Raw genomic sequence first — 26,054 nt, 5'->3', positions numbered from 1 at the left:
CAGTAAAAGGGAAGATGGAACCTCAAGCGAAAACAAAATAGCAAGCTACAATCCCAGGGGCCTATATTGTTGAGCAGACAACACAGAACCCTGCATTAACAATCGCCATACCCGAGGTAAATGAAGTACATGCTGATTATTTAACTAAAATAGTGATATGCAAGTTTAATGGTTTTCGGCCCAAACCAGAAGCCCTTCGTCAATGGATTTACTCCATATGGACAGAAAACTGCGATATCCATCTCTGTTCGAAGGGATTTTTTATTGTCAAATTCGACACCATAAAGGACAAGGATTATGCATTGAACGAGGGACCATGGTTCTGGGATAATGCTGGCCTTTTTATGACATCATGGTTCCTAGATTTCGGCCCAAATAGCATGGTGGTTTCCAAAATTCCAGTGTGGGTAAAATTATATAAATTACCTTTACACTTTTGGCACTACAAAGTATTGGAAGGCATCGACAATGCCTTGGGGACATTCTTAAAAGTAGACAATGAACGCCTATCCAAGGATATCTATACTTTTGCCAGGATCTGTGTGGAGGTTGATCTCAGTCAAGGTTTACCAGATCACATTCTCTTACTCCATAATGAAAAGCAATGGGCACAACCACTTGATTATGAAAACACTACCTTTCACCTCCGCATATGCCGACAAACTGGTCATCTTTAGAGTGCATGCCCACAAAACAAAAAAGATAGGAAAAGAAGACAGCCACCAAAGCCAAAAGGATGGCAGTTTTTAGCCACATGGGCAGAGGATATAGAAGAGGAAAAGAACACAGAAACCACCAGTATACTTCAAGAAGCAGAAGATGGAAGAAATAATCCAGAAATCAGCAAAGAAAGCTTTCCACACAACCTACAGAATGATGAAAATCTGATTGAATATGCAATAGATCCAAAGACAAGAAACCCACAGCAGCAATGTGAGAAACATACCCCAGGGCAAGAAATTGGGGGCAGCAAGTGAACATACTCTACAACAAGCTCAGATTTTGAAAAAGAAATCTTGGCTGCCACAAACGAAGCACAAATGACTATTGTAACAGCCATGCCCAACAATGAAGGCTGGCGGAAAGTGGAAAAAAAGAAAGGTAGGAAAGCATAGATAGACAGTTAATTATTATTAGATCCTGTTTTCAGCGGGACAAGTTTTGATACAACATATGCTATTACAGCATCTACAACATGTAATTTTACTCAATATGAATAAAATTACGATTTTTCCAGTGGAATATATATATATATATATATATATATATATATATATATATATAACAAAATAAATTGAAATATATGTATAATGTATAATTTTGGAATGTAATTTTTAAGTTGAATGCATATTTTATGGTTTGTACAATAGAATAATATTTTCAATTAGTGGACAAATCATAAAACACAATGGATATAGTATTTTTCAATCTTTTAAGCAATTATCTTATGCTTGAAATATAAATTTTATAATTTCGCAAAACAAGTTTTAGTTTAAATTAATTAAGAAAAATCCAAACATTAGTAAATATGGTACACTTTTTTTTTTTTTTTTTTTTTTTAATTTAAATAGATTTCACTAAGCAATTTAGAAAGTACTTTGTAGTTTAATATTTAGTAATATGAGTGATCTTGTGGTTTTAGAAATTATCTTAGAATAATTTAGATCTCAATTAGAGATTCATGTTCTTTTATGGGGATGCATTCAAATTTTCTTTTTTAATTTGAAATTATTAAAAGGAATTATAATGATCAAAGGAAAGATTAAGAAGATTCTATAATCAAGTTTGAGATTAGGAAAGTTTTCACCAAATATTCTAATTGTTGGAAAAAATAAAATATTTTTATAAAAAACATGGCATCATGTCATTTTCTTTCTTTTAACTATTTTTCAATTATCACAATATAAATTAGTAGTAGTTAGCACAAGCACATGAGTTGTTGACTCATTTGTGTTTTTTTTATTTGTTGGTAGAGTTGAGAATCTCACCTTGCTTTGGAAATTCCTTCCTACCACAGGAGTTATTGACTCATTTTTTATTTATTTATTTGTTGGTCTAGTTGAGGATCTCAAGGCTCTCACATTGCTTTGGAATTTCCTTCCTACCATGCTTTAGCCTTGGACCATCCAACTTTGGTATTTCCTTCCAAAACATGCTTACTTGTTCACTTTGAACAAAGAGTGGCATTCTTAATGGGTTCTGATTAGATGAATGTGTCAACTCAATTTTCATTTAAAAAAAAAAACATAATGTTGAATCAAATTCTTATTTTAACTAAATACAATCTCCCTAAAATAATTTTTCAAAAACTACATAAAATAAAACAAAAGTTCACTAATAAAATTTGGTCACTACTCAACGTCAACCACTTGAGAAAGCAACCACTACCAATAATATTGACTACTACCAAAACAACCACTACCAATAATATCTACTATTAACCACCACTTGAGAAAGAAACCACTATCAATAGTATTGACCATTATTAAATATCAATGATTATCCTTTATATACAATACAATGACTCAATAATTCTATGTCTAAAATATTTTTCTTGGGAAATCATCCCCTTTCTCACCCAATATTCTTAGGCACGTTATCATTACATTAATATTCAACCATACTCTTAGTTACATAGCCATTAAAATGTCATCATGTCACAAGGAATGGGTTATGGCGATATATTTTTGAAACAAAAGTAAAATATGTTTATATGTCTCCCTTTGTATATATATATATTTTTGGTTTAATTAGGGTGAAAAATTTAAGTAATTGTTTTTTTCTAGGTTGAGTTTAGGTTTTAATATTAGAGGGAAGAATGATCTATTCACAAGTGAAATGTTATTATTACGATTGTGTAAAGTTTAGTTTAGCTTAGGCGTCACTTGGAATAGCTTTAATTTCCCCAAAAGTTGGTTCTCATTCTTAACCTCTCCCTATGAAACTTGAACCTGTGACTTGTTAAGAACTAAATCTTGCACAAACTAATTAATCTACACCTCATAAATAACTTGAAGAATTTGCATTATATTAATTTCTGATTTTAATATCTAATAGATATAAAACATAAAATATAATTAATTTTATTCATGTTTATCGGATATATAAAATATGCAATAAACCTAACTAACAATTAACTTTATTCATTAAATATATAAAATCTACAATACATATAATTTTTTTTATGTTCATTAGATGTACAAGTTGAGTTGGTCTAATGGTTAAGAGTATGTATTTTATTTTAAGAAGTCACAAGTTCAAAACCAAAGGGGTAGAATATGTATGCCTTAGTAGACTTAGTAGTCAAATCACTCATGATAATCCCACAAGAGGTTCAAAACCAAAGGGGTATAGTATGTATGCCTTAATCCACTTAGCAGTCAATCATAATAAGCCCGCAAGAGGTTCAAAACTAAAAGGATAGAATATGTATGTATGCCTTAAGCCCACAAAAGGATAAAAATACTTATAATTTTACCAATACTTTCATTCATTTATGTTTGATTGATTGTGGACTTACTTAATTCATTCATTATGTTTTATTGATTCCAAATTTATTTTGAAATTGATTTAATTTTACCAATACTTTCATTCATTTATGTTTGATTGATTATGGACTTACTTAATTCATTCATTATGTTTTATTGATTCCAATTTATTTTGAATTGAAAATTTAAATATGCTTATTTATGGACTTAATTTATTCATTTAATTGATTCTGGAATTATTTTGAAAATAGCAATTCACATTATTTTGAAAATGGCAATTCACATTGATTTTTAAATTTATTGTACAAAATGATTCATTCATTTATATTTATTGTTTCTGGAATTATATTGAAACTTGGCAATTCACATATGGTTGCTTTGATTCTTGATTTTATTGTACAGAATGATGGAGGAAGTACATTATACAAAATCAATCTACTTTTAATTGCATCAACATTAGAGTTATAATTGCATAAACATGATAGTTAATTCATAATAAAATATGAATTAAACACTACCTGACTGGTAATTAAACACTAAATGACTTATTTTTCTGGTTAATTCAAACCCATACATAAACAACACTTACACCATAGATCATAAATAAGACTGCAATTAGTTAACCCCACCAATGGGTGTTACCTTATTATTAAACGAGCCACATACATAAACATCAATTGCCCACTAGAATCACAAAACGATTGATCCTCAAAATGTGGCTTCCACATGCAGAAACAAGTGTTCCACATGACTTCAAATTATTTGAAGAGTCATTAGCTCACTACTAATAATTAATTAATCTACTAGTAACACAGCAGCTTCTCCTCAAACTTACTCACGGCTCAACGCCTCAGGTGCACCCTACCCAAATCATGGAGGTGACATGAACGAGAAGAAAAGGAGACGCACACAAATTGATTAAACCTATTAGTTATTCGGGCTTGTGGACGATGAAGGAGATGCACTGCACTTGGCGGACGTTGTCAAAGCCAATGACACGGATGAAGGCTTTGGGGTATGCCTTGGCACACTCTCTCACCTCGTTTATCACCTGAGATGCCTCTGTGCACCCAAACATCGGCAACTTCCACATCACCCAGTATCTCCCATCGTAGTACCCCGGGCTCCTATTATACTTCCTCGAGATGGATCCTTCCTGCGCGCACATACATACACACAATTCATAATAAAAATTTATACCCATTTTATTTTCGACCTAGTATCAAAGTTCAAATCTCCATAAATCAATCTTAAAAAAATAAAAACTCACCAGATCAAACTCTAGACAAGGCACCCACTTGTTCCTCAACAAGTACTCAACCTCCTTCACCAGCTGCTCCTCGGTTAGCGTAGGGAGGTAGGACAGAGTCTCAAACTTGGGGTTCCCGAATGGAGGCCACACCTGCAGCAATTATATTCATGCAACCCATTAACTAACACCATTTCTCAGCTACTAAATCGATTCATTCATCAATTTCTAGTTTAATTTCACACACCCACCTGCATGCATCGCACTCGCCCACCGTTGCTCGTTGTCTTCTGCTCCCATTCCGCTGCGGCGTTGCTCATCTTGAAGCTGGAGGGGAATTGCGCCGTGGACTTGAGCCCCGTGAACGCCGACACCACGTTGCTGCTCCCGCTCCCGCTCCCGCTCCCGTTGCCATTGCTGGTCTTGAGGGGCGCAGCTACTGCTGCCACTACAGTGGTGGAGGACATGATCGCAGAGGCCATTGTATTTTTGAGCTCTGAAGCCAAGCCAGATCAGGGGAATGTATAAATAAAAACTGTATCCCAACCCAATTAATATATAGTATGGAGCCTCTCCTTAAAAGTTAAACCTACGCTGCCTTCCGTCGATCCGACGGTCAAGAGTGTGAACTGATAAGCTCTCCGCACACCTGCACCGTTGCATCCTCAGGGCCCCGCCAACTCTTTACTGACCTCACAATTGTGATAAAGTACACCAGGGCTAGATGAGGTAGGTGTACTGTGTCTCCCTGATATGCTTCGTGGCAGCCTCACCGCGCCTTATCTTTTCCCGGCTTGGCAAATTATAGAATATGTGCAGCTGCTGATGACGATGTTTTTGTCCCATGAAATTAGGTTTCAGGCGAGTAACCAGCATCACGTAGAATATCTGCTTAGGAAATTTAATGGGAACCTTGCAAATGTACATGGTTACTCTATTTTCCTCCATGACATGAAGGTTTCTGGTAGAGACTTTGTCTGGTGCAGCTCACTTATCTTAGGATAAGGTTATCATAAACTGTAAATTGTATTATCCAAGTTTAAACTTTTCCCCCGATACAATCATAATCATGTAATTTTTTTCTTACATGAGTGTTATATATTCATATAGAATAATATAAATAATTTTTTCTTGTATTTCGTGGTCCAAAAAAGGCTTTGATAAGGCAAAGTCATTTTCCAAAACTGGACTGCTCCATTTTTAAACATTATAAAGCTCGTAAAATTTGAGTTCATTTATAAAGACTTGTAACATAAATCCATAAATATGAAAGAAGAGAATAGGCCAGGGTGATATTACAAGTGTATTTCTGTGGATTCAATCTCTATTCTGTTACTAAATATAGATACATTGACAAAGCTTAGGGGAAGATTGATTTCTTCTTCGAAGAGTGCATTAGCTTCTTTGCTTATTTATCACCGAATATGATTACACCAAATCTAATCAAAAGTGTTGGGCACTTGAAGAATGTCTTGTAGAAGCTTTTCAAATCCAATGTTTAGTACCTTGATCATTCTATTGGCCCAAACAGTGACTAGTTTAGAATCTCTGAGAACCTAGAGCTTGGAGATGTTTTTCTTACTGGAAATCTATTTTTCCTTGTTGTTTGATGTTAATTTGGCAATTTAGTGACACATTCTATCCATGGGACTAGATTCCTCTTTTCAAGAGGACCAATTTTGACTATTGAAGTGCTCAATTTGGTTAAGGGAAAGTGCACTTACGAATAAAATCCCCCATATGCACATTTGGACAGGTCTGCCCTAACAAGACATTGGTCACCTTTGGAAGCCTATAAATACAAGTGACCTCAAGCTCATTTGGACATCACCAAGAATCATCTTCTTCTCTTCTTCATTGATTGGTTTGCACAAGTCAGAGGCAGGGTCAAGGAAAGTGGTTTGTACATGTCTGAGATTACAGGGCCTGAAGCTCGCATGTGTTTTAGGGTTTTTGTTGCCAACCGCATGCTGCACACAAGTAATTTTCAGCTATAACCGCAGGTTGACAAGCTCAAGGGTGTGGTTGGAAGGTCTTAACCTCATGCATCCTTCTTCTTCCGCGCGGTTGGGTTTTATGGCTAAATTTTGACATTTTACCACAGTTGACCGTAAAGATGAAAAATTGTCTTTGATATATATTGATGTTGGGAACATATTTCTGAATGTTGTTGGGTTAATTTTGTTGGACAACTTGGTATTAGGCTCATTGTACTCCCTATTGAACATTTAAGGACAATCTAATAGAAGAAGTAATTTTCAAAGGGTTTTCCCCCCTTGTGGGATTTTTCCCCGGTCTTTGACCAAATCTGGTGTCTCTTGTTGATGTGTTGATTGTCTCCTTTGTCATTGTATTTATTGTTCTATATTCAATTATTGTTGATGATTGGAAATATTAATTGGTAGTGAAAATATTGCTAATTAAATAATTGCATTGGGCTAAAAGTAATTGAAACAACATAGAGTAGTCTGAAATTTAACATGGTATTAGAGCTAAGGTGAAGGACAAGCCCAAAAGGAGACAAACATAGAAGCAATCATCTTGGGAAATTTAAAGGAGCCTATCTAATTAAGTCAAGTTGTCTTCCTCTTTCTTCAAAGAGCATGAGAAAATGGGTGACTAATATAACATCGTTACATAGGAGATTGGGTTGGAGATCATAATTGATAACAATGATGTTTTGGAATACATTCAAGGAAAAGTACCTGAGCCTCCGGATAATGCTTCTATTGCTGCCAAGAACAAGCACAAGAAATGTAAGTTAAAATCAAAGCAAATTATAGTTCATGGTTTACAAGATAGTCTACATGCATATGTTGGAAATTTGAGAAAGTCTAAGGACATGTATGATAAGATAGTTGGCATGTATGAAGTCAACAATTTGAATTAAATAATCTCCTTGAAAGATCAACTCAACGACATGAAGATGAACAAAGGGGAGTCTATACAATCCTAAATTATGAGGATATATCATCTTAGAGATCAATTGCAAAGAGTTGGGGAAGTTGTGCCTGACAGGGAATTGGTGATTGTAACTCTTAGAGGTCTCCCTCTCATCTGGGAAAACTTCATTACTACTGTGAGAAACAACAATACCTTCCCGTCATTTGATGAGATTTTTGGAAATCTCACTCGAGAAGAATCAAGGATTATATCAAGAGGAAGGATTCAAAAGCATGAAGAGGGAGAGTTTGTTTCATTCATCACTCAAATAAGAAGAAGAAAGGAAAAGGAGGTCCATCAAATTCAAGAAAGCCTCCACCTCAAAATTCAAAGAGAAGGAATGATAGAATATCATCTCACATTGAATGGTATAATTGCCACAAGAATGGTCATTATGCTCGAGATCGCCCCGAGAACAACAGTGGTCCATGCTACAACACTAGAAGCAACAACAATGGGTTTGATGATCAAAGAAGAAGAAATGATAGAAGGAATGATCACAATGGAAAAGATGAAAGAAAGAAGATATGCTCCAAGTGATCATGAAGAAGATCATTGACCTTAAAAGAAGTCAAGATACTCCAAGTATGAAAGTAATGTTGGCAATTATTCTGAATAGATTCTTATTTATGCCCTTACTAGTTCTTCTCCTCCAAATTCATGGGATAGTTGGTTGGTTGATAGAGGGGGCACTCATAATTACTCTAGGTATAAGGAAGTTCTCTCTAATTTGGTAGAGAGGGAGTAAATTTTAAAAATTATTCTTGGAGACAACCCTACTCATCCATTTAAAGGTTTTGGGTCGATCAAATTTCATTTGGATTCCTGGTAATTTGTTTGACTCCATGATGTGGTGTATGTGTCCGGATTGAAGAAGAACTTGGTATCAATATCTACTTTGGAAGACAAAGGGATGAGGGTTTCCTTCATCAGGGGAAAGGTTCTTACTTGGCCTGTTGGATCACCCATGAGAGATGCATTCACATTGGGATCAAGATTTGAAGGACTCTATAAGGTTACTAGAAGACCTCTTCTAGTATTGATCCATGATACTAATCATCTAAGTGAGATATGGCACCAAAGATTGGCCCATTAACATTATGATGCTCTTCCAAAATTGAAGAAATTGGTCTCTTGAATTCCTAATGTTCAATTCCATCATTATGGAGTATGTCCAAGTTGTGCCAGTGGAAAGAAGACAAGGGTACCATTTCCCTCTAGTGAGAACAAGACAAATGACATCCTCCATCTCATTCATTCTTACATATGTGGTCTAATGCCCATACATTCTATTGGTGGTCATCTCTATTACATCACCTTCATTGATGACTTCTCAAGAAAGACATGGATATATTGTTTGAAGCAAGTGGATGAAGCCTTTGAAATGTTCAAGGAGTTTAAAGATTTGGTTGAAAATCAAGAAGGGAATAAAATCAAGATATTTAGGTTTGACAATGGTGGACAATACATTTCAAATGAGTTCATCGATTATTCCAGGAAGGAAGGCATCAAGAAAGAGACGATTATGCCCTATAATCCCGAACAAAATGGCGTAGCTGAAAGAAAGAAAATGTCTATTGTAGAAGTCGCTCATGCCATGCTCCATGATCAAAAGATGTCAAAGTTCCTTTGGGGAGAATCAATGAATGTTGTCATATATTTTCAAAATAGGGTGCCTCATCAAGCATTGGACAACAAGACCCTCGAAGAAGTGTTCACAGGTGTAAAGCCCAATGTTGTCCATCTATGTATCTTTGGTTGCCCCATATATTTTCATGTGTCGAAGGACAAAAGAAACAAGTTTGAATCCATGGGAAGAAAAGGTATGTTTGTTGGATATTGTGAAAATTATAAAGCCTTTAGAATATATATTCTTGGCCAAAGGAAGGTTGAAATCAATAGGGATGTAACCTTCAATGAAGATGTTGCCATTGTGAAAGAAAGGGACCTTCCTCTACCTCCTCGTCTTGAGAAGAAGATGATGATATGGATATTTTATACGGTCCTTCCATGCCTGAATCTGAGACAAACATTGTTGATGGTCCCATGGAGCCCATGGATCCCTTAGATCCTCCTCCATGTGATCTTCTTGCTAAGAAGAGGCCACATTGGTTTCGTGACACATTAGAGGATGACGAGAGACGAGTTCTCATTCGAAGATCATTTAGATAAAGCAAGAAGCCATTCAGGTACCAAGGATATGTTGTAGCCATGAGCACTATGATTCAATCTGAACCTCCCACCTTTGAAGAAGTCGTGAAAGAACAGGTTTGGAGAGATGCTATGGCCGAAGAATTTGAATCAATTATGAAGAATGACATACAGGATGTTGTGCCAAGACCGAAGGGGAAATCCCTAATGAATTCAAAGTGGTTATTAAGGATTAAACATGGAGTTTATGGTCGCATTGAGAAATATAAATGAAGGTTCGTGGACCAAGGATTCTCCAAGAAATAAGGAGAACATTATGATGATATATTTGCACGTGTGGCTTGATATACAACCATTCGTTTGATATTTTCTCTTGTTGTGAGTCAAGGATGGACCCTACATCAGATGGATGTGCAGACAACATTCCTCAATGGCATGTTACAAGAAGAAGTGTATGTTGAGCATCCACATGGATTCAAAGTAGAGGATCAAAAGACATGTGTTTGTAGGTTCAAGAAGGTGTTATCACTTACTACAAAATTGTTCAAATGGTGCCAAATGATGTCAAAAGAATGAAAAATGGCATAGAATCTTATAGTCATCTTCCAATCTGTAGAAGGAATCAACACCTAAATTAGACCCTCTCCATTGGAAAGTGCTCTGAACAAGATTTCCAACAACATGTGGAAGTCCAAAAATGGACTCTTGGATCAAAAGATATGGTCTGTTAAAGTTTCAAGGATTAAAGCCTTAGGAAGGAAAGAATATCAAAATCACATATCGGAGGCCCAGAATACCAGTGATTGCAACATCATAGGTCTAAAATATCAGTGATCACAACATCAAAGGTCTTGGCATATCGACGATTGCATATCAAAGGTCCAATGCATCGAAGCAGGCAGTATCGGAGCTCAGAGGAGATCGACACGTTGAAATATTGCAACATTGAAATATTGGAAATTAAAGAATCAGAACTTTTGAAAGTGTAAACCTTTTAAAAGTTGAGATATTCAAAAAGTTTTGATAGTGTTAAAAACCATCGGTAGTGCCAATAAAGGATTAACAAAGGATTTCATCGCAAAACCAAAGGTGGGCAGGCCATTTTCTCTCTCCTCTAGCAAGACACGTGGCAACATATGGTTGGTTCTGATAAAGCTATAGTGGCATTTGACGTCAATATGATGTGGCATTACTAAAGGACACATGGCAGGTAGTCTTGGCATTTTGAGAGGGCCTAAGGGGGAAAATCTAGGTGACACGTGTTACCACTCATGAGGTGCCATGTGGAGTGTTGACATCATATCAGAGATCGCATATTAGAGATTGAGGATGTCGGCACTTTATAACAGTTGACACTTGAAAATGTTCTGATAAGGGGGCTCTGATATTGGGGTTGGCACATGGTTTTAAGAGCTCAACGAACCAAGGGTGTAGAGTAATTAACAAAGGGAGAAGGACCCCCAACAGGAGTCTGAAGGCTTAACACCTTAAGGCTAAGCGGCAGGTCACAGCCCTCGACTTATGGGATACACTTTTCAAGGAGCAATGGAAAAGGGCCAAGGGCATTAGAACTCACTGTTTTTGTAATGTCTTTAAGAATAAAGTTATGATAAGGAAAACCTTTGATATAACACTATGGTAATATTACAGGACCTACTAGGCTCTAATAGTGTGACACAGAGAGTTAAAGGGGTATGGGTCGGTAGTTTCAAGATTGAATGTGGGAGCAGTGGAGTTGGTCTTAGGAGTAATGGCGACTGTCAAAGAATGTTGGGTCAAGGTAGCAAGGACCACGATCCACAGGAAAGAGTGTTGAGTCTGACTTGAAGTGATACAAGCCATCTTTGTGCTCTGACGCATGTCTTCAGTGAGATAAATGGAGGTATGGGACTCAGGAAGCAATGTGCAGGTCACCTAAAATTAATTTCTCAGCATGGAACTCCACGCAATCAGGCAATGAAAGATTGCCAGGTCAATCTATGTTTCTCAATTGTGAAAAAAAACTAACAGTTGATCATTCCCAACTCCAAAAAGTGGGGAATTCAAGTGGTTAATGTGAAAATGACAGGTGAACCTACTGAGTAACAGAGGAACATCATGGAAAAGGTTTGGCTTGATCAAAGGTGATCACAAGATTTGGAATGGATATATTTTGCTATTGTCATAATTTAGTTTTACCATGATTTTTTATTTTGTACTTTTTTCGCATTTTAAAGAAGTAATCAAATCTGTTGTAATCATTTTGGGCAGCAGAGCCATCACACACTGAGATAGCTAGTCGATAAGATAGTTGGAGCTTAGTTGAGATATTTTGTAACTATTGTTCAAATCTCCCCTCTCCCTATAGATAGAGGGAAGAAACACTTAAAGAAGGTTCAAAAATTTTGGAAATAACTCTTGTAAAGGGTCTTTTCCTGTTTTCATGAAAGTAGTTTTATGAATCTTGATGTATGCACATTTATTAGAAGATTAATACGAGATTTCTGGTGATTCCAACTGATTGGATTGTAGTATATTCATCTCCCTTTGAATTTCATATATGTTAAATATTCTTCTCAGCTTTCATGTCATGTAGCTGCTAGACATATCTCTCATTATGTTATGAAACCAGCTCACAAAAAGATAGAAAAGAGAGATCCACGCCTTAGAATTCAGCCTCTTCGAGGGGGCAACCTCCTTTACATTACATAAATGAACAATTCTTGGATGATACAAATGACAAAACCTCCTTTCTATATATAGGAGTCTAAGGAGTCACAATATAATCCAGCCGACCTAACAATAATAATATAAAGCCACAAAAATAACAATAGAGGGATTCTATGGGGCACAGAAATAACAATATGGGGGTAATAGGGGCACAACAATATAAATAGGGGTATAACTACAATAGTAATGGGGTAATCACTAGTATTATAGGGACCCAACATGCCCCTCTCCTTCAAAAAAGTGTTGTCCTCAACGCTTGAGTAGTTCTGGATACTTCTGCATAAAATTCTCATCCTCCCATGTGGAATCTTCAGCGGATAAGTTCTTCCACTTGATAAGATACTCTGAAATTGATCGATTTCGTAGCTGTCGAGTTCTTGTTTCTGTGACTGCTTCCGGTTCCAATATAATTTTTCCTTCCTCGTCAAGTTCTGGCAATATTGTTTGAATTGGGAGCTTGTCACCTATAACCTTCTTTAAACATGAAACATGGAAAACTGGGTGCAATCGAGAAGCTGCAGGAAGCTCCAATTTGTATGCCATAGTACCAATCTTTTCCAACACCTTGTACGGACCATAATACTTTGGTGATAATTTATTATCCTTCTTAGCTTGCTTTAGGGACATTTGCTTATATGGTTGTAGCCGTAGGAATACCCAATCACCTACATCAAAACTTCTTTCACTGCGATGTTGATCTGCCTGTTGTTTCATTCTATTTTGTGCCAACACGAGGTTATCCTTTAAGAGTTGGAGGACTTGTTGTTGATGTTCGATGTGATGTTCCACTGCCTGAACCTTAGAATTTTCTCTTAAATATGATGTGATGGATGGTGGTTGATACCCATAAAGTGCCATAAATGGGGTCATTTTTGTTGCTGTATGGAAGGAAGTGTTATACCACCATTCAGCCAGAGGCAACCATTTGACCCATTGTGTCTGTTTATCAGATACAAAGCAACGAAGATATCCTTCCAAACATTTGTTTACTATCTCAGTTTGCCCATCAGATTGAGGATGATAAGATGAGCTATGAGCTAACTGAGTACCAAGACAAGAAAATAATTCTGTCCAAAAATTTCCAGTGAAAATGGGATCTCTGTCACTTACAATAATCTTTGGGTTTCCATGTAGCTTTTGAACTGTTTCCATAAATGCAGTAGAAACTGTACTGGCTTTAAATGGATGTGATAATGCACAAAAGTGTGCATACTTGGTAAGTCTGTCAACTACCACCATGATGACACTCTTTCCCTCAGACTTGGGTAAACCTGTGATAAAATCCATTGAAACCTCCTCCCAACGTTGGCTTGGAATGGATAAAGGTTGTAATAGACCCGGTGTCTTAATTGTTTCAACTTTATTTTGTTGGCAAACCAAACATTCCGCCACAAACTTTTGAATATCTGATTTAAGGCCATCCCAAAAAAATTCCTTCTTAACCCTGTGGTAAGTTTTTAAAAATCCTGAGTGCCCTCCTAAGGGAGAAGTGTGCAATTCCATAAGAATCTTTTGTTTTAGCTGGGAATTCTTACAGAGGTATAAGCGATCTTTGTACCATAACGAATCATTTTGCCAGCTAAATGTATCAGAAGTACTGGAATCTTGTTGTAGCTTTTGAATAAGTGCCCACACTTCTTCGTCATTCTTCCATTCCTCCCTTGCTTCGTTTATCCAATCTGGTTGGATAATAGAAATGGCACACAACAATGCTTCCACATCCTCATCCTTTCTTGAGAGTGCATCTGCCACCACATTTTGCTTCCCTTTTTTGTAGATGATTTCAAAGTCATAACCCAACATCTTTGTGACCCACTTTTGTTGCTCTTCAGAGGATAATCTTTGTTCTAAAAAGTATTTAAGGCTATCATGATCCGTTTTTACCTTGAAGTGTCTTCCCATTAGGTAGGGTCGCCATTTCTTAAGTGCATGGAGTATTGCCAACATTTCCTTCTCATAAATAGCTTTGCTTAAAAACTTTCCCTTGATTGGACGACTTTCAAAAGCAATGGGTCTTTCATCTTGCATTAGAACAGCACCAATTCCATTTCCTGAAGCATCACATTCCACAATAAAGGTTTTTGTGAAGTCCGGTGTAGCTAAGACCGGTGCTTGGCACATTGCCTCTTTAAGATGTTCAAAGGCCTTTGTTGCTTCCGAAGTCCATGAAAATGAATCTTTCTTCAATAATGTTGTTAGAGGTGCTGCTATTCTCCCATAATTCTTAACAAACTTGCGATAATACCCTGTCAACCCAAGAAATCCTCGCAGATGCTTTATGGATGTGGGGATTTTCCATTCCTTAATGGCTTTAATTTTGCTAGGGTCTACCTTAACTCCTTCATGAGATACAATATGACCCAAATATTCCACCTCCTGGACTCCAAAGAAACATTTGGATCTTTTTGCATATAATTGTTTCTCCTCCAATAGTTGTAGCACCCTGTCAACATGTTCAACATGATCCTTCCAAGACTTGCTGTAGATTAGTATATCATCAAAAAATACTAACACAAATTTTCTAAGGAATGGTTTGAAAATTGAATTCATCAAACCTTGAAATGTTGAAGGTGCATTGGTAAGGCCAAAAGGCATGACCAAAAATTCATAATGACCCTCATGAGTTCTAAATGCTGTTTTCGGAATGTCTTCAATCTTCATTCTGATTTGATGATATCCCGAACGAAGATCCAACTTGGTGAAGTAAATTGATCCATGCAATTCATCCAGTAATTCATCAATAACAGGAATGGGGAACTTATCTTTAATAGTGAGCTTGTTGAGCTCCCTATAATCTGGACACATGCGCCATGATCCATCCTTCTTGTGCACCAATACTACTGGAGCTGAGAAAGAACTTTGACTCGGTTGAATTATACCAGCCTCTAGCATTTCTGCAACCATACGTTCAATTTCACTTTTTTGGACATATGGATATCTGTACGGCCTGATGTTTGGAGGAACACTTCCTGGAATCAGATGAATAGCATGATCATGATCACGCATAGGTGGGAGACCTTTGGGAGTCTCAAATACCTTGGAATGATTGTCCAGGACTTTTTGGAGATCTGGAGAAATAGATGATTCCAATGTGGAAACATCTAGCGAACATAATTGTGCAATTACACCTCTTTGCTCCTTTTTTAGAAGCTTTGTCATTCCATTAGAGCTGATTATCTTTCCTGGTTTCCCTGCAATACCCCTTAATTCAACTTCCTTTCCTTCCACAGAAAATTTCATGAAAAGTTCTTGAAAATTAAAAGCTATTGTACCCAAGGATTGTAGCCATTGGACTCCTAGTACAACATCAGCACCTCCCATTGGAATGGAAAGCATTGGGCTAGTCAATACATATTCTCCCATGGATAGCTTGATATTATGGCACTTTCCAGAACAATTTATTGTTCCTCCATTTGCAATCATCACTTGACACTCTGGTGCTGGATATAGGAAGCAATTCAATTCTTTTGCTACCCTACAATGAATAAAATTGTGGGTGCTTCCTGAATCAATCAACACTATTACCTTTTTCTTCTTGATTTGTCCTTCTATCTTGATGGTTTGAGGAGTGGTAATTCCCGCCAATGCATTACAAGATATGGTCGGATTTATTTGTTCTTCATCTAGGCTTTGTTCCTGGAATATATTCTCTTCTTTTGACCTTTCTTGCTCCTTTTCTTCTTCCTCTTCACAATCTATGTAGAATAATTTCTTCTCAGCACACTTATGACCTTTTGTGTATTTGCTATCACAATTGTAACAAAGCCCTTTTGCTCTTTTTTCTTCCAATTGTTGTGGTGTCAACCTTGTAGGTTGTGGAAGACTATGGGCAACAACACTTCCGTCTTTATAGTTGTGAATGGTATGCTTCCTAGTTGCCATAATTTTGCTTTCCATTTTTCTTGCTAACCTGAATGCCTTCTCTAATGAATCAGGTTCCCAAAGGCGCACATCATGTTGGATATTATCCTTTAAAGACCCTATGAACACATCAATCCTATGCTCCTCTGGAATATATTTTACCCTTATGTTCAATTTTTGGAACTCCTCAATGTGCTCCATTATTGAACCCTTTTGTTTGAGACTTATCAATTGGCTAAAAAAAGTGTTGCTTTTTGTATCCTCATAATGTGCTATCAATTCTTCCGTAAAAATTGCCCAAGTGATAAATTGTTTACGAGAACAAAGCCATTGATACCATACAAACTGATTTGGTTCCAAATATAAAGTTGCCATACGTACCTTTTGTGTGTTTTGCACATTATTGAGATCGAAGAATTGCTCCATTTGTAATATCCATGTGGCGGGATCCTTGCCATCAAACTTCCTCATATCGATTTTTGGAACATGGTGAGTCTTTGATCCAACATTAGAGTCTATGGAATCATGATTAACATTTCTTTTGTTCTCATCATGAGTTTCCTTTACTACCTTTTCACCATTAGTGACCCTTTCTTGTAGCAACTTCTTCAACTCTTCCATGTTTGTATTCAAATCTATCTTCAAATTTGCCATCGAATCCTCCATCTTAGCTTCCATGCCTTTTATCTTAGATTCTACGCCATTTACCTTAGATTCCACGCCACTTATCTTAGCTTCTGTTAGCTTTTGTGAGCGTGACATTTGTTGCACTTGTTCTTGTAATTTTGATATATCATGTAGCATTTCTTCCTCCTCTTCATGAGTCATGCTAGAGCTTTCAGGTTCCTTACTAGGTGTTTGAATTTTCTTTCCTCGGGGCATCAGTTACCGATAATAATGCTTTACTATGCCCTTTGAATTCCGTTAAACCAAGCTTACACAAAAAATAAAAAAAAACTACACACCTTTTTTCACTTTATAGAAGCCTGATATTGAATCTGATGTATCTCTGTAATTTCGGATCATCCAATTCTGAAATTGCTACCTGTAGTAGCCTTCTGCGTCCTCTTTCCAATGCCACAAGTCTAAGCCAAATTGGATTCTCCAAGGAAGAGTTATGTGAAATCTCCCACAGTGACTTACTTTTAGACTGGTTCAGTAGAGCGAAGTTGTACGACGTGCCACGAGTCCCTGTTTCAACCTTTGAATCTGAAACACACATACAAGAAACTAAATTCCGTCCTCTTTCTGTACCTTCTTACGAAATTTCAATCCGATCCCCAGAGAGAAAGTTATGACGATTTTCCTCAGGTCACCTGTTTTGAATGTAATTCAGGAGTCTGCAAAAAGACCAACTTCCTCAGATCATATCTCCGCCAATATCACGCGAAAAGCTCTGAAATTTGGACCCAAGGTTTAGCGATATTTCTTCTCAAATGGGTTTGTTTTGCGACTTCTGAAACATCACATAAAAAAATTTATAGCGAAAATGCCACGATGACCTGTTTGGAGCAGCGAAACCCTAGAATCCAAAGCTCTGATACCAAATGTTATGAAACCAGCTCACAAAAAGATAGAAAAGAGAGATCCACGCCTTAGAATTCAGCCTCTTCGAGGGGGCAACCTCCTTTACATTACATAAATGAACAATTCTTGGATGATACAAATGACAAAACCTCCTTTCTATATATAGGAGTCTAAGGAGCCACAATATAATCCAGCCGACCTAACAATAATAATATAAAGCCACAAAAATAACAATAGAGGGATTCTAAGGGGCACAGAAATAACAATATGGGGGTAATAGGGGCACAACAATATAAATAGGGGGTATAACTACAATAGTAATGGGGTAATCACTAGTATTATAGGAACCCAACACATTAGATGCATATTTATTTACATCAAGTTACTGATGTGGAAATAAAGTCTTTAAAAAGCGCTCCATGTATCTTAGAATTCCATAAGAATATCCTTACTTTGTTTCTCTTTAAATCCAAATACACATAATTCTTAATGTTTAAGCTCTGTTTGATTGATTTCTCCTCTAATGTCTTCCACAATTATATATGTCTTAACAATTGATTTGCTGCAAACTCTCAATTTGATTTGGCCACCATTGACTGAGGATTATTTCCTATGTATCATGCGTGTACATTGGTTCATACATTGTATCTTTATGAATGGTTCTGAATCAATCCTATTTGAATTACTTGTGAAAAACTATGGTGCTACAATTCCTTAAGACAAAGTTGATAGCACTAATTAAGATTTCCTAGGCACTAGTCTCTTATCAACCTAGAGGTTGTCTCTAGGAGTTACAATAGAAGGCATTGTATGGTTTGAAGAAAGTCCCTACAGCATGGTATGCCCGCATAGATAATTATTTGGTGAAGCTAGGATTCATAAGAAGCAATGTCGATCCCAACCTCTACTTCAAAGTAGTCCAAGGTATGTCATTGACTTTTGTTTTATATGTTGATGATATATTCTTGATAGGTAGTGAGCCCCTAATGATCAAATGTAATATGGATTTAGCCTTTGAATTCGAGATGAAGGAACTTGGACTCATGCACTACTTTCTAGGCCTTGAGGTGTGGCAAAGGGCCGGTGAGATTTTCCTTTCAGAAGGAAAATATGTCATGAAGTTGTTGGAGAGATTTGGAATGACAAAATGAAAGTCCTTGCCCACACCGATGGAAATGAATTTCAAGAAGTTCTGTGGAGAATTTACAGGACCTAATTTGGCAAATCCATCCGAGTATAGACAGTTGATTGGGGCTCGGATGTTCTTAGTTAACACTCATCCAAACATGTGATATGCAATGAACACATTAAGTCAATTCATGACTAAGCCTCTCCACGCACTTTGGATTGTTGCCAAACACATTTTGAGATATTTACATGGGACGATTACCCTTGGTCTGAGATATTCTTCCAGAGATGTTCAACTTCATGGATACACCAATGTTGACTAGGCAGGAAACGTTGTCAACAAAAACAATATGTTTGGATGTTGTTTTAGTCTTGTATTTTCCATGATATCTTGGATGAGTAGGAAACAGAAGTCTGTAGCATTGAGTATCGTTGAGGCAGAGTACATTGCCACTAGCATGGCTAGCTGTGAAGCAGTTTGGTTGAGGAAGCTCTTTGGAGATTTATTTGAGGAGGTCCCAGAAACTACAATGATATATTGCGACAATAAAAGTGAGATGTCTGGTAGATAATCTTGTATTTCATGACAATTCCAAGCACATTGATATTCGATATCATTACATTTAAGAAATGGTGTAGAGAAGAGTCGTTAGACTCCGTCATATATCGACAGATGAGTAGATTGAAAGAATTATCACTAAGGCTTTGTCGAAATGAAATTTCTTGGTCTTCAGAGAGAAGCTTGGACTAATGGATGTAACCCCTCCTGATAAGGGGCATCACTGATTGAGAACACTGAGTCGTCTCTTCCCCCATGTATGAGCTCCCAAGGTGAATAATTGAGATGCAGGGTACTTGGGGTTGAGGGATCTTTGGACAATAGGGTCATAGATGTTTCTCTCCTATATTTTACCCATAGGGTTAGATATGCTTCTCCCCTATCTTGGCCTTTGCACAGTATACCCCAGTTGGCATCATACCCACAAGCTAGGCTTGTTGGGATTACCACTCCCCTTTTGGCCAACGGGTTGAGAGAGCACTTGGGGGTGTACAACCTAATATTATTATGATGCAAGTGTTCTACCACATGAATCTTGAGGGTCATTGTTGGGAATATTAATGGGAAATAAGATGGGCTGAGATGTGATCCCCTATTATCACCTATTGCTCGATATAGAGTTGAAGATGTTTTGCTTCCCCATGAGATTTCAGATTGAGATGTACTCCCCAATGTAGTTTCAGGTCAAGATGTGCTCCATAATATTGTTTTCGGATTGATATGTGCTCTCCAAAATTATAGATGGTTGTAGCTAATTCTCCCTAATTCTTCTTTTTTAGTTTCGAGAATGTTTCAGTAGATAGAGTTGAGGAGTGATGGGACATGATATGATGACAGGATACATGTGACATGATCCAGTGGGAATTTCTCCCTAGCTGAGAGGGATTGTTAATTTGGCAGCTCAATGACAAATTCCATCCATGGTATTATATTCCTATTTTTGAGAGGACCAATTTTGACTATTGAAGTGTTCAATTTGGACAAGGGAAAGTGTACTTATGAAGATAAGCCCACATATGCACATTTGGATAGGTCAGCCATAACAGGAAATTGGTCACCCTTGGAAGCCTATAAATACAAGTGACCTCAAGCTCATTTGGTCATCACCAAGCATCATCTACTTCTATTCTTCTTTGATTGGTTCGTACAGGTCTTAGGTAGGGTTGAGGAAAGTGGTTCGTATAGGTCTGAGATTACAAGGTCCAAAGCTCGCACGTGTTTTAGGGTTTTGGTTTACGACCACAGGCTACACACATGAAATTTTCGGCTATAACCATAGGTTGATGGGCTCAAGCGTGCATTTGGAAGGTCTCACCTACATGCATCCTTCTTCCTCTATGCAGTTGGGTTCTATGGCTAAATTTTGACATTTGACCACAGACAAGAAAAATTGTCTCTAATTTATATTAAGGCTGGGAACATATTTTTGAATGTTGTTGGGAACAACCATTAGAGGAGTACACAAGAATTGATGCGAAGAATGAAGAGATTCTCTTTTATTATGCTACAAACTCAAGTACATGTATAACAAGTCCATCAATATCCAATAGTGGAAAGTGGGTTTCTCATATCATCTCTAAGATAATCCCCTAACCTCACTATAACTTAGCCTAAAATCTACCAAGAGTAAGCATGCTCAAAGCTCCTAAGTGTTGATAGCAATCCCAATGCTAAAATACTCAAGTGTCAAGAGCCTCTTTCTTAGAGGCAAGAAAATATATTTATACAAATGGGGAGGTGACCTTCCATCTTCCCATGACTCTTCAAATTCCCATGACCTATCACATCTTAAATGACTTTTAGCTATTTTATGGACTTTTACATGGTTTTGGTATTTCTCATTTTTCATAATAAAATAAAATTTGCAATATGATAAAGGAAATACGATGGACTTTAATGTTGCAGTTTGTAAGGAGAATGTTGCATTTGGGACATGATCCTTTAGTGTCTTTGTTGCCTTAGGTAGGATATCAAGCATCTAGCGAATCCAAGAAAAATTGTACTTCTACGATTTTAACTCTGAGTTTTCAGAAAATAAAGTTCTTACACATATCCATTGTTGTCCAACGCTTTAGACGTATCATCCCTCAAAATTATTTTAAGCAACTTCCATTTTCCTGGCAATTTGTCATCCTTTTAGGCACAAGAAACCCTTTCCTATGATTTATACTGCCCTCAGATGTCGAATACTAGACTAAATTCCATGTTACATGCTAAAAAAAGTACAACTTAGGGACACTACCATAATCAATTGCTTGGCTCTTGAGATAGCTTGTTTGATTCAACAAATTATTTCTTGCAAGTTTTAATAAGATGGAAAATTCACCATTCGATTCTATCTTCTGCACATAAATCCAAATGTTCAACACTACATTCACTGAGATCTTATATTCTCTAGAAATGACCCCAACTGTAAGAAGTACTCCCCTGCTTCCTCATTCAGGACAATAATTGTAACAACCCCACGTTAAAGTTTCATGTAATAAAGATTAATAAAAGGAAAAATAAGACCAAGTTCATGGGACATGTATTCCAAGCTAAATGTTGGGAAAACCATTTAGTTGGCATCACTTTTGATTTAATAATGGCTATGGAGATTGGCAAAGGCAAAGATGCAATAATTGACATTTTAATAAAGGAAATAAAAGAAAATAGGAGAAAATGAAGGTGAAGAGACACAAATATGCATGCAAGGGAAATTAGAGGAAAATGAAGAAAAATGATATATCAATAATAAAAATCATCAGAGAATCAGTTCATATTTTTTCCCATCTTTAGAGTAGGTGTAGCAAAGGAAAGAGAACAAGCACTTGGAAAAGCAAGCAAAGTAAGGAAAATGACAAGCAAAGGAAAGCGAAGGAAAGCAAGGAGAAGGTTGGATCAGCAGCTTCAGCAAGAAGATCTTGTAGGTAACAGGTTGCATGTTTGATTTACATTTTGGGATGTGAATGCATGGTACATGCATTTGTTTATTTGGTTCATTTGTTGTCACTAGCATGGGTTTTACCTGGAGTGATAGTGGTTTCAAACTTGCCTTTCCATTTCCTAGATATCCATGGTGTGATGGGGTTCATTCTTGGTTGAGCTTTAGATTGCCAAAAGTTTTTGGAACTAGGTGAGGTAGTCTCAGGAAAATCCCAAGGTTTGGGGGTGGAGATGGTTTCCTCTGGGAAGTTCTCAATAGGCGGGTGGAGACAGGAAAATTCCTCAAGGTATTGTGAAGAAATTATGAGGCATCTAAGGTTGGTTTCATTTTGTGATCTCGAGACTAGTTAAGGTGAGATCACAGTAGCTTGAGGGTGGATTTTTTTTAACCTTTGGAACCCCTAGTTGATTATGTCTTGGTTTATCCCATGAGATCATGCATTCATGCTTGGAAGATGGGATGAAGGTGATTGGCTGAAAGAAAATTTTGGTTCAACCCAATCTATGGTCAGGTGGTACGTGGAAATCCCTGACTTGGTTGGATTTTGCATAAGTTAATTAAGCTATTCTTCTAATGTAATTAATGATCACATGTACTTGTTATTATGATGATTTTATCGAAGATATTTCATGGTTGATATTCTGGTTATATGCTAGTTATAAGCATGGTTCTATGATGTGCTCTAGTTATGGCTCTTGTCCATGATTTGATAAGTATTTGAATGGTTGATCAATGAATGGGATAAAAAGTGTTGTTGTAGCTACTAATTGAGAGGGCATTAGACCTTCTTGGTGATTCTCATATGAATTTCAAAGGTTTATGATCATATATGCATTCATGACCTGTAGCTTACAATTTTACCATATGTTTAACGAAATGTATATAATGTACTAGGCATGTCTAGGTCAAGATCTTGTTCAAGTTTGAATGTTTATAATTTTTATCATCTTAATCATGATTCTGGAAAGTTACAAGTAGCTATGGGCAATGGTCTGAAGGCTAGGTGGCACAGATCATAGAACCGCATTTACAAAATTGGAATATGTGGGTCATTACCACATTAAGATATGCTTATGGGTGTGGTTAGAGCCTCATAACCACATGCATGTTGTGTTGTGGGTGAAGATGGGGTGTTAGGGTTGTGGAAGAGCGGTTCCATCTCATGATATGATTATCAGAGGTTGTGGATTGCATTCTAAGTGATTTAGTGTTCTTGAGAGGTATCAATAAGTTTTTAGATTGCAGGGCCCACTTCCATAATCAAAACTTCGAGGTCGATCCATGTCATAGTAGAATTCAATTCATGTTTACCCTGGAGAGTTTGTAAAAGCAAGTAAATGTTGGGAGGGGTGGTTACAAATTGGTATTAGATCAGGTTTCATTCTCTTTGAGTGATATCTGATACCAATGAGTGGTATTAGAGCTTCCAGGTTCAAACACTTGGACTGGATGTGCTAGATGTGATTTTTATTCATGAATGTCACTCGTATGCATGCATTGTCATGGCTAAGGTGTCCATGTATATATTTGGTGTTACAGGTTGAGTTATCATGCATAATGTCGATAAGTTGATATGTTGGTGTAATTATATATATATGCATGTATATCATGTTAATCTGGACTAATTGTGCAGATGAGATAGCCTCCCTTGAACTGCATTAAGGTATGTTTTTATCATGTTTCTATTTGGTTTATCTAACATGGTATGTTTGCAGGAAGAATAAGATCAAAGATGATGAGCAAAATGGTGGATTACAGCTCACGTGACTCTCCTTATAGATCAGTTGAGAAACAAGGAGATGAGTACTCTCCCGACATAGAAAATACACTGAGAAGTCTAAAGGAAGAAATCAGAAGTTGCAAGGTAGATAGTGATAGGATAATTGAGTCATAGAAAGATGTTGGGACAGGGTCCCCTAGGGTCAAATTTTGTAAAGTTTTGTCAATTATTGTAAAATATCCGCATTTTGAGGAGAGGAATGCGAGTAGCACGCGTCGATAGGAGTGAAAGGGGCTTTAGGAAGTTCAAATCCCCTTATTTTATTAAGAGTCAAGTTGTTTTGTGACCTTCCCATGGTTCACAGACCATGGTATTGTAATGAAGAATCATATAAAGAGGAGTCATAAAAGAGTCATAGGAAGATAGTGAATGATCAGGTGCTCATGTCCTAAGTGCCGTAAAATGCTCAAAATCTAAAGTGCTTAGAACTAGTTCAAAGTTGAATGACTGGAAAGTGCTCGTCTTCCCAATTCCGGCGCCGCAAACGGTTTGAAAAACGGTCTCCGTATGAGGAAGTTATGGCAAAAAGAAGAATTTGTCCATAACATTAGAAATTTTAATTTTTCAAAAAAAAAAATTAAAAAAGGAATATTCCGCCTTGCACGAAATCCGAGGCAACCACCACACATTAAATGTAACTGCAGTTAAGTTGGCGGAATTTTGGCAGGAGCGCCAAATTTGGCGGACCCGCCATAATTGGCGGAGCTAACTGGAGTTAACTAAAGTTAGCTGGAGTTTTTCTAGGGGCAAACTAGAGAAACTTTAAATGGCCATAACTTTGGCTAGGAAAGTTGGTTTTGGACGAATTTGTTTTTTGATTTTGGGTATTTTCTACCTTCTAAAGCCATTGGTGCAGGTCTCACAACCATCTGAGGTCATTTGCAGGTGTTTTTGCTTCGTGGAAGTTCCAGGAGCCACTAGGGCCAAACCAGTTTGGGAGCTGCATTGGGAATTGTGCAGCCAGTGAATGTGGAAAGAAGGTCATTTTTGAAGGTTTCAGCATTCTGAATCCATTTCTACAGCTCTTTTTCCCTTCTGAGATATTCTTCTCACTGTTTAGCTTCAGGGAAGCTTTCAGGGCCACTAGGGCCATTTCAGTGTTGGAGCTGTTTGGGGGCTCTGTTCATCCGTTTTTGGTGATTCAAAAGCCTATGTCTGCTATTTTCGACCTCCTGAGTCTAATGGAAGAGGTTTCAGAACCAATTGAGGTCATCTTCACCTCAAAATTCTCCATGCAAGTTTAAAGGGCCACCAGGGCCAATTGGGGAAAGTACTGTATAAGGTACAAAATTCACAGTTTAGTGTTTGGGAAAGAGCATGTTTGGCTAATTCCTATCTTCTGATTCTGTATTTACAGTTAGATCTGTCCTTTTGAGACACCCATATTCTTGTATTATCCTTTGTAGCAATTTTAATATAAGAGGACAAGCCTAGTTGGAGAGGTTTGGTCCAGCAGATGTAGCCCAGAGGGAGGGTGAACTGCTTTATCATTTTGATGTCTTTATTTGCTGAAGATGATATGCTAAACAAAACTGATATAAAGTATTAAAGAGCAAATAAATATAACTTGCATACACACATAATCACTTATTCAGCTACAGAAAGTTACTTGTCTTATTTCGCAAGACCTTAAACTTCAAGTATGTGTATGTCAAAGACTTCTAAGTGTTTACTTTGTTATTTCTTTAGGCAGAGCCTGTAGAGGGCCAGGTAGCCTCTGGAACTCATCCTCT

The 26,054-nt window shown here is 37.1% G+C and overlaps 1 protein-coding gene across 1 annotated transcript; it reads right to left on the bottom strand.

Annotated features, from left to right (window-relative positions):
• Positions 1-4,103: 4,103 nt before the first annotated feature.
• Positions 4,104-5,276, bottom strand: LOC149178813 (ribulose bisphosphate carboxylase small subunit, chloroplastic). The gene is made up of 3 exons (XM_089420441.1): positions 4,989-5,276; positions 4,759-4,890; positions 4,104-4,644 (listed from the first exon to the last, which is right to left on the bottom strand). Exons 1-3 carry the CDS (start codon positions 5,217-5,219, stop codon positions 4,420-4,422), a joined length of 588 nt encoding a protein of 195 aa, XP_089276567.1. The 5' UTR covers positions 5,220-5,276; the 3' UTR covers positions 4,104-4,419.
• Between the last annotated feature and the right edge of the window lie 20,778 nt (positions 5,277-26,054).

This window comes from Pinus tabuliformis, chromosome 4_1, assembly GCF_031772625.1.
Source record: "Pinus tabuliformis cultivar Carrire ecotype Pingquan chromosome 4_1, CPIR1, whole genome shotgun sequence".
Taxonomy (NCBI): Eukaryota; Viridiplantae; Streptophyta; class Pinopsida; order Pinales; family Pinaceae; genus Pinus; species Pinus tabuliformis.
Note: the sequence above shows the minus strand (reverse complement) of the source record. Positions and strands in the feature narration are given on the sequence as shown.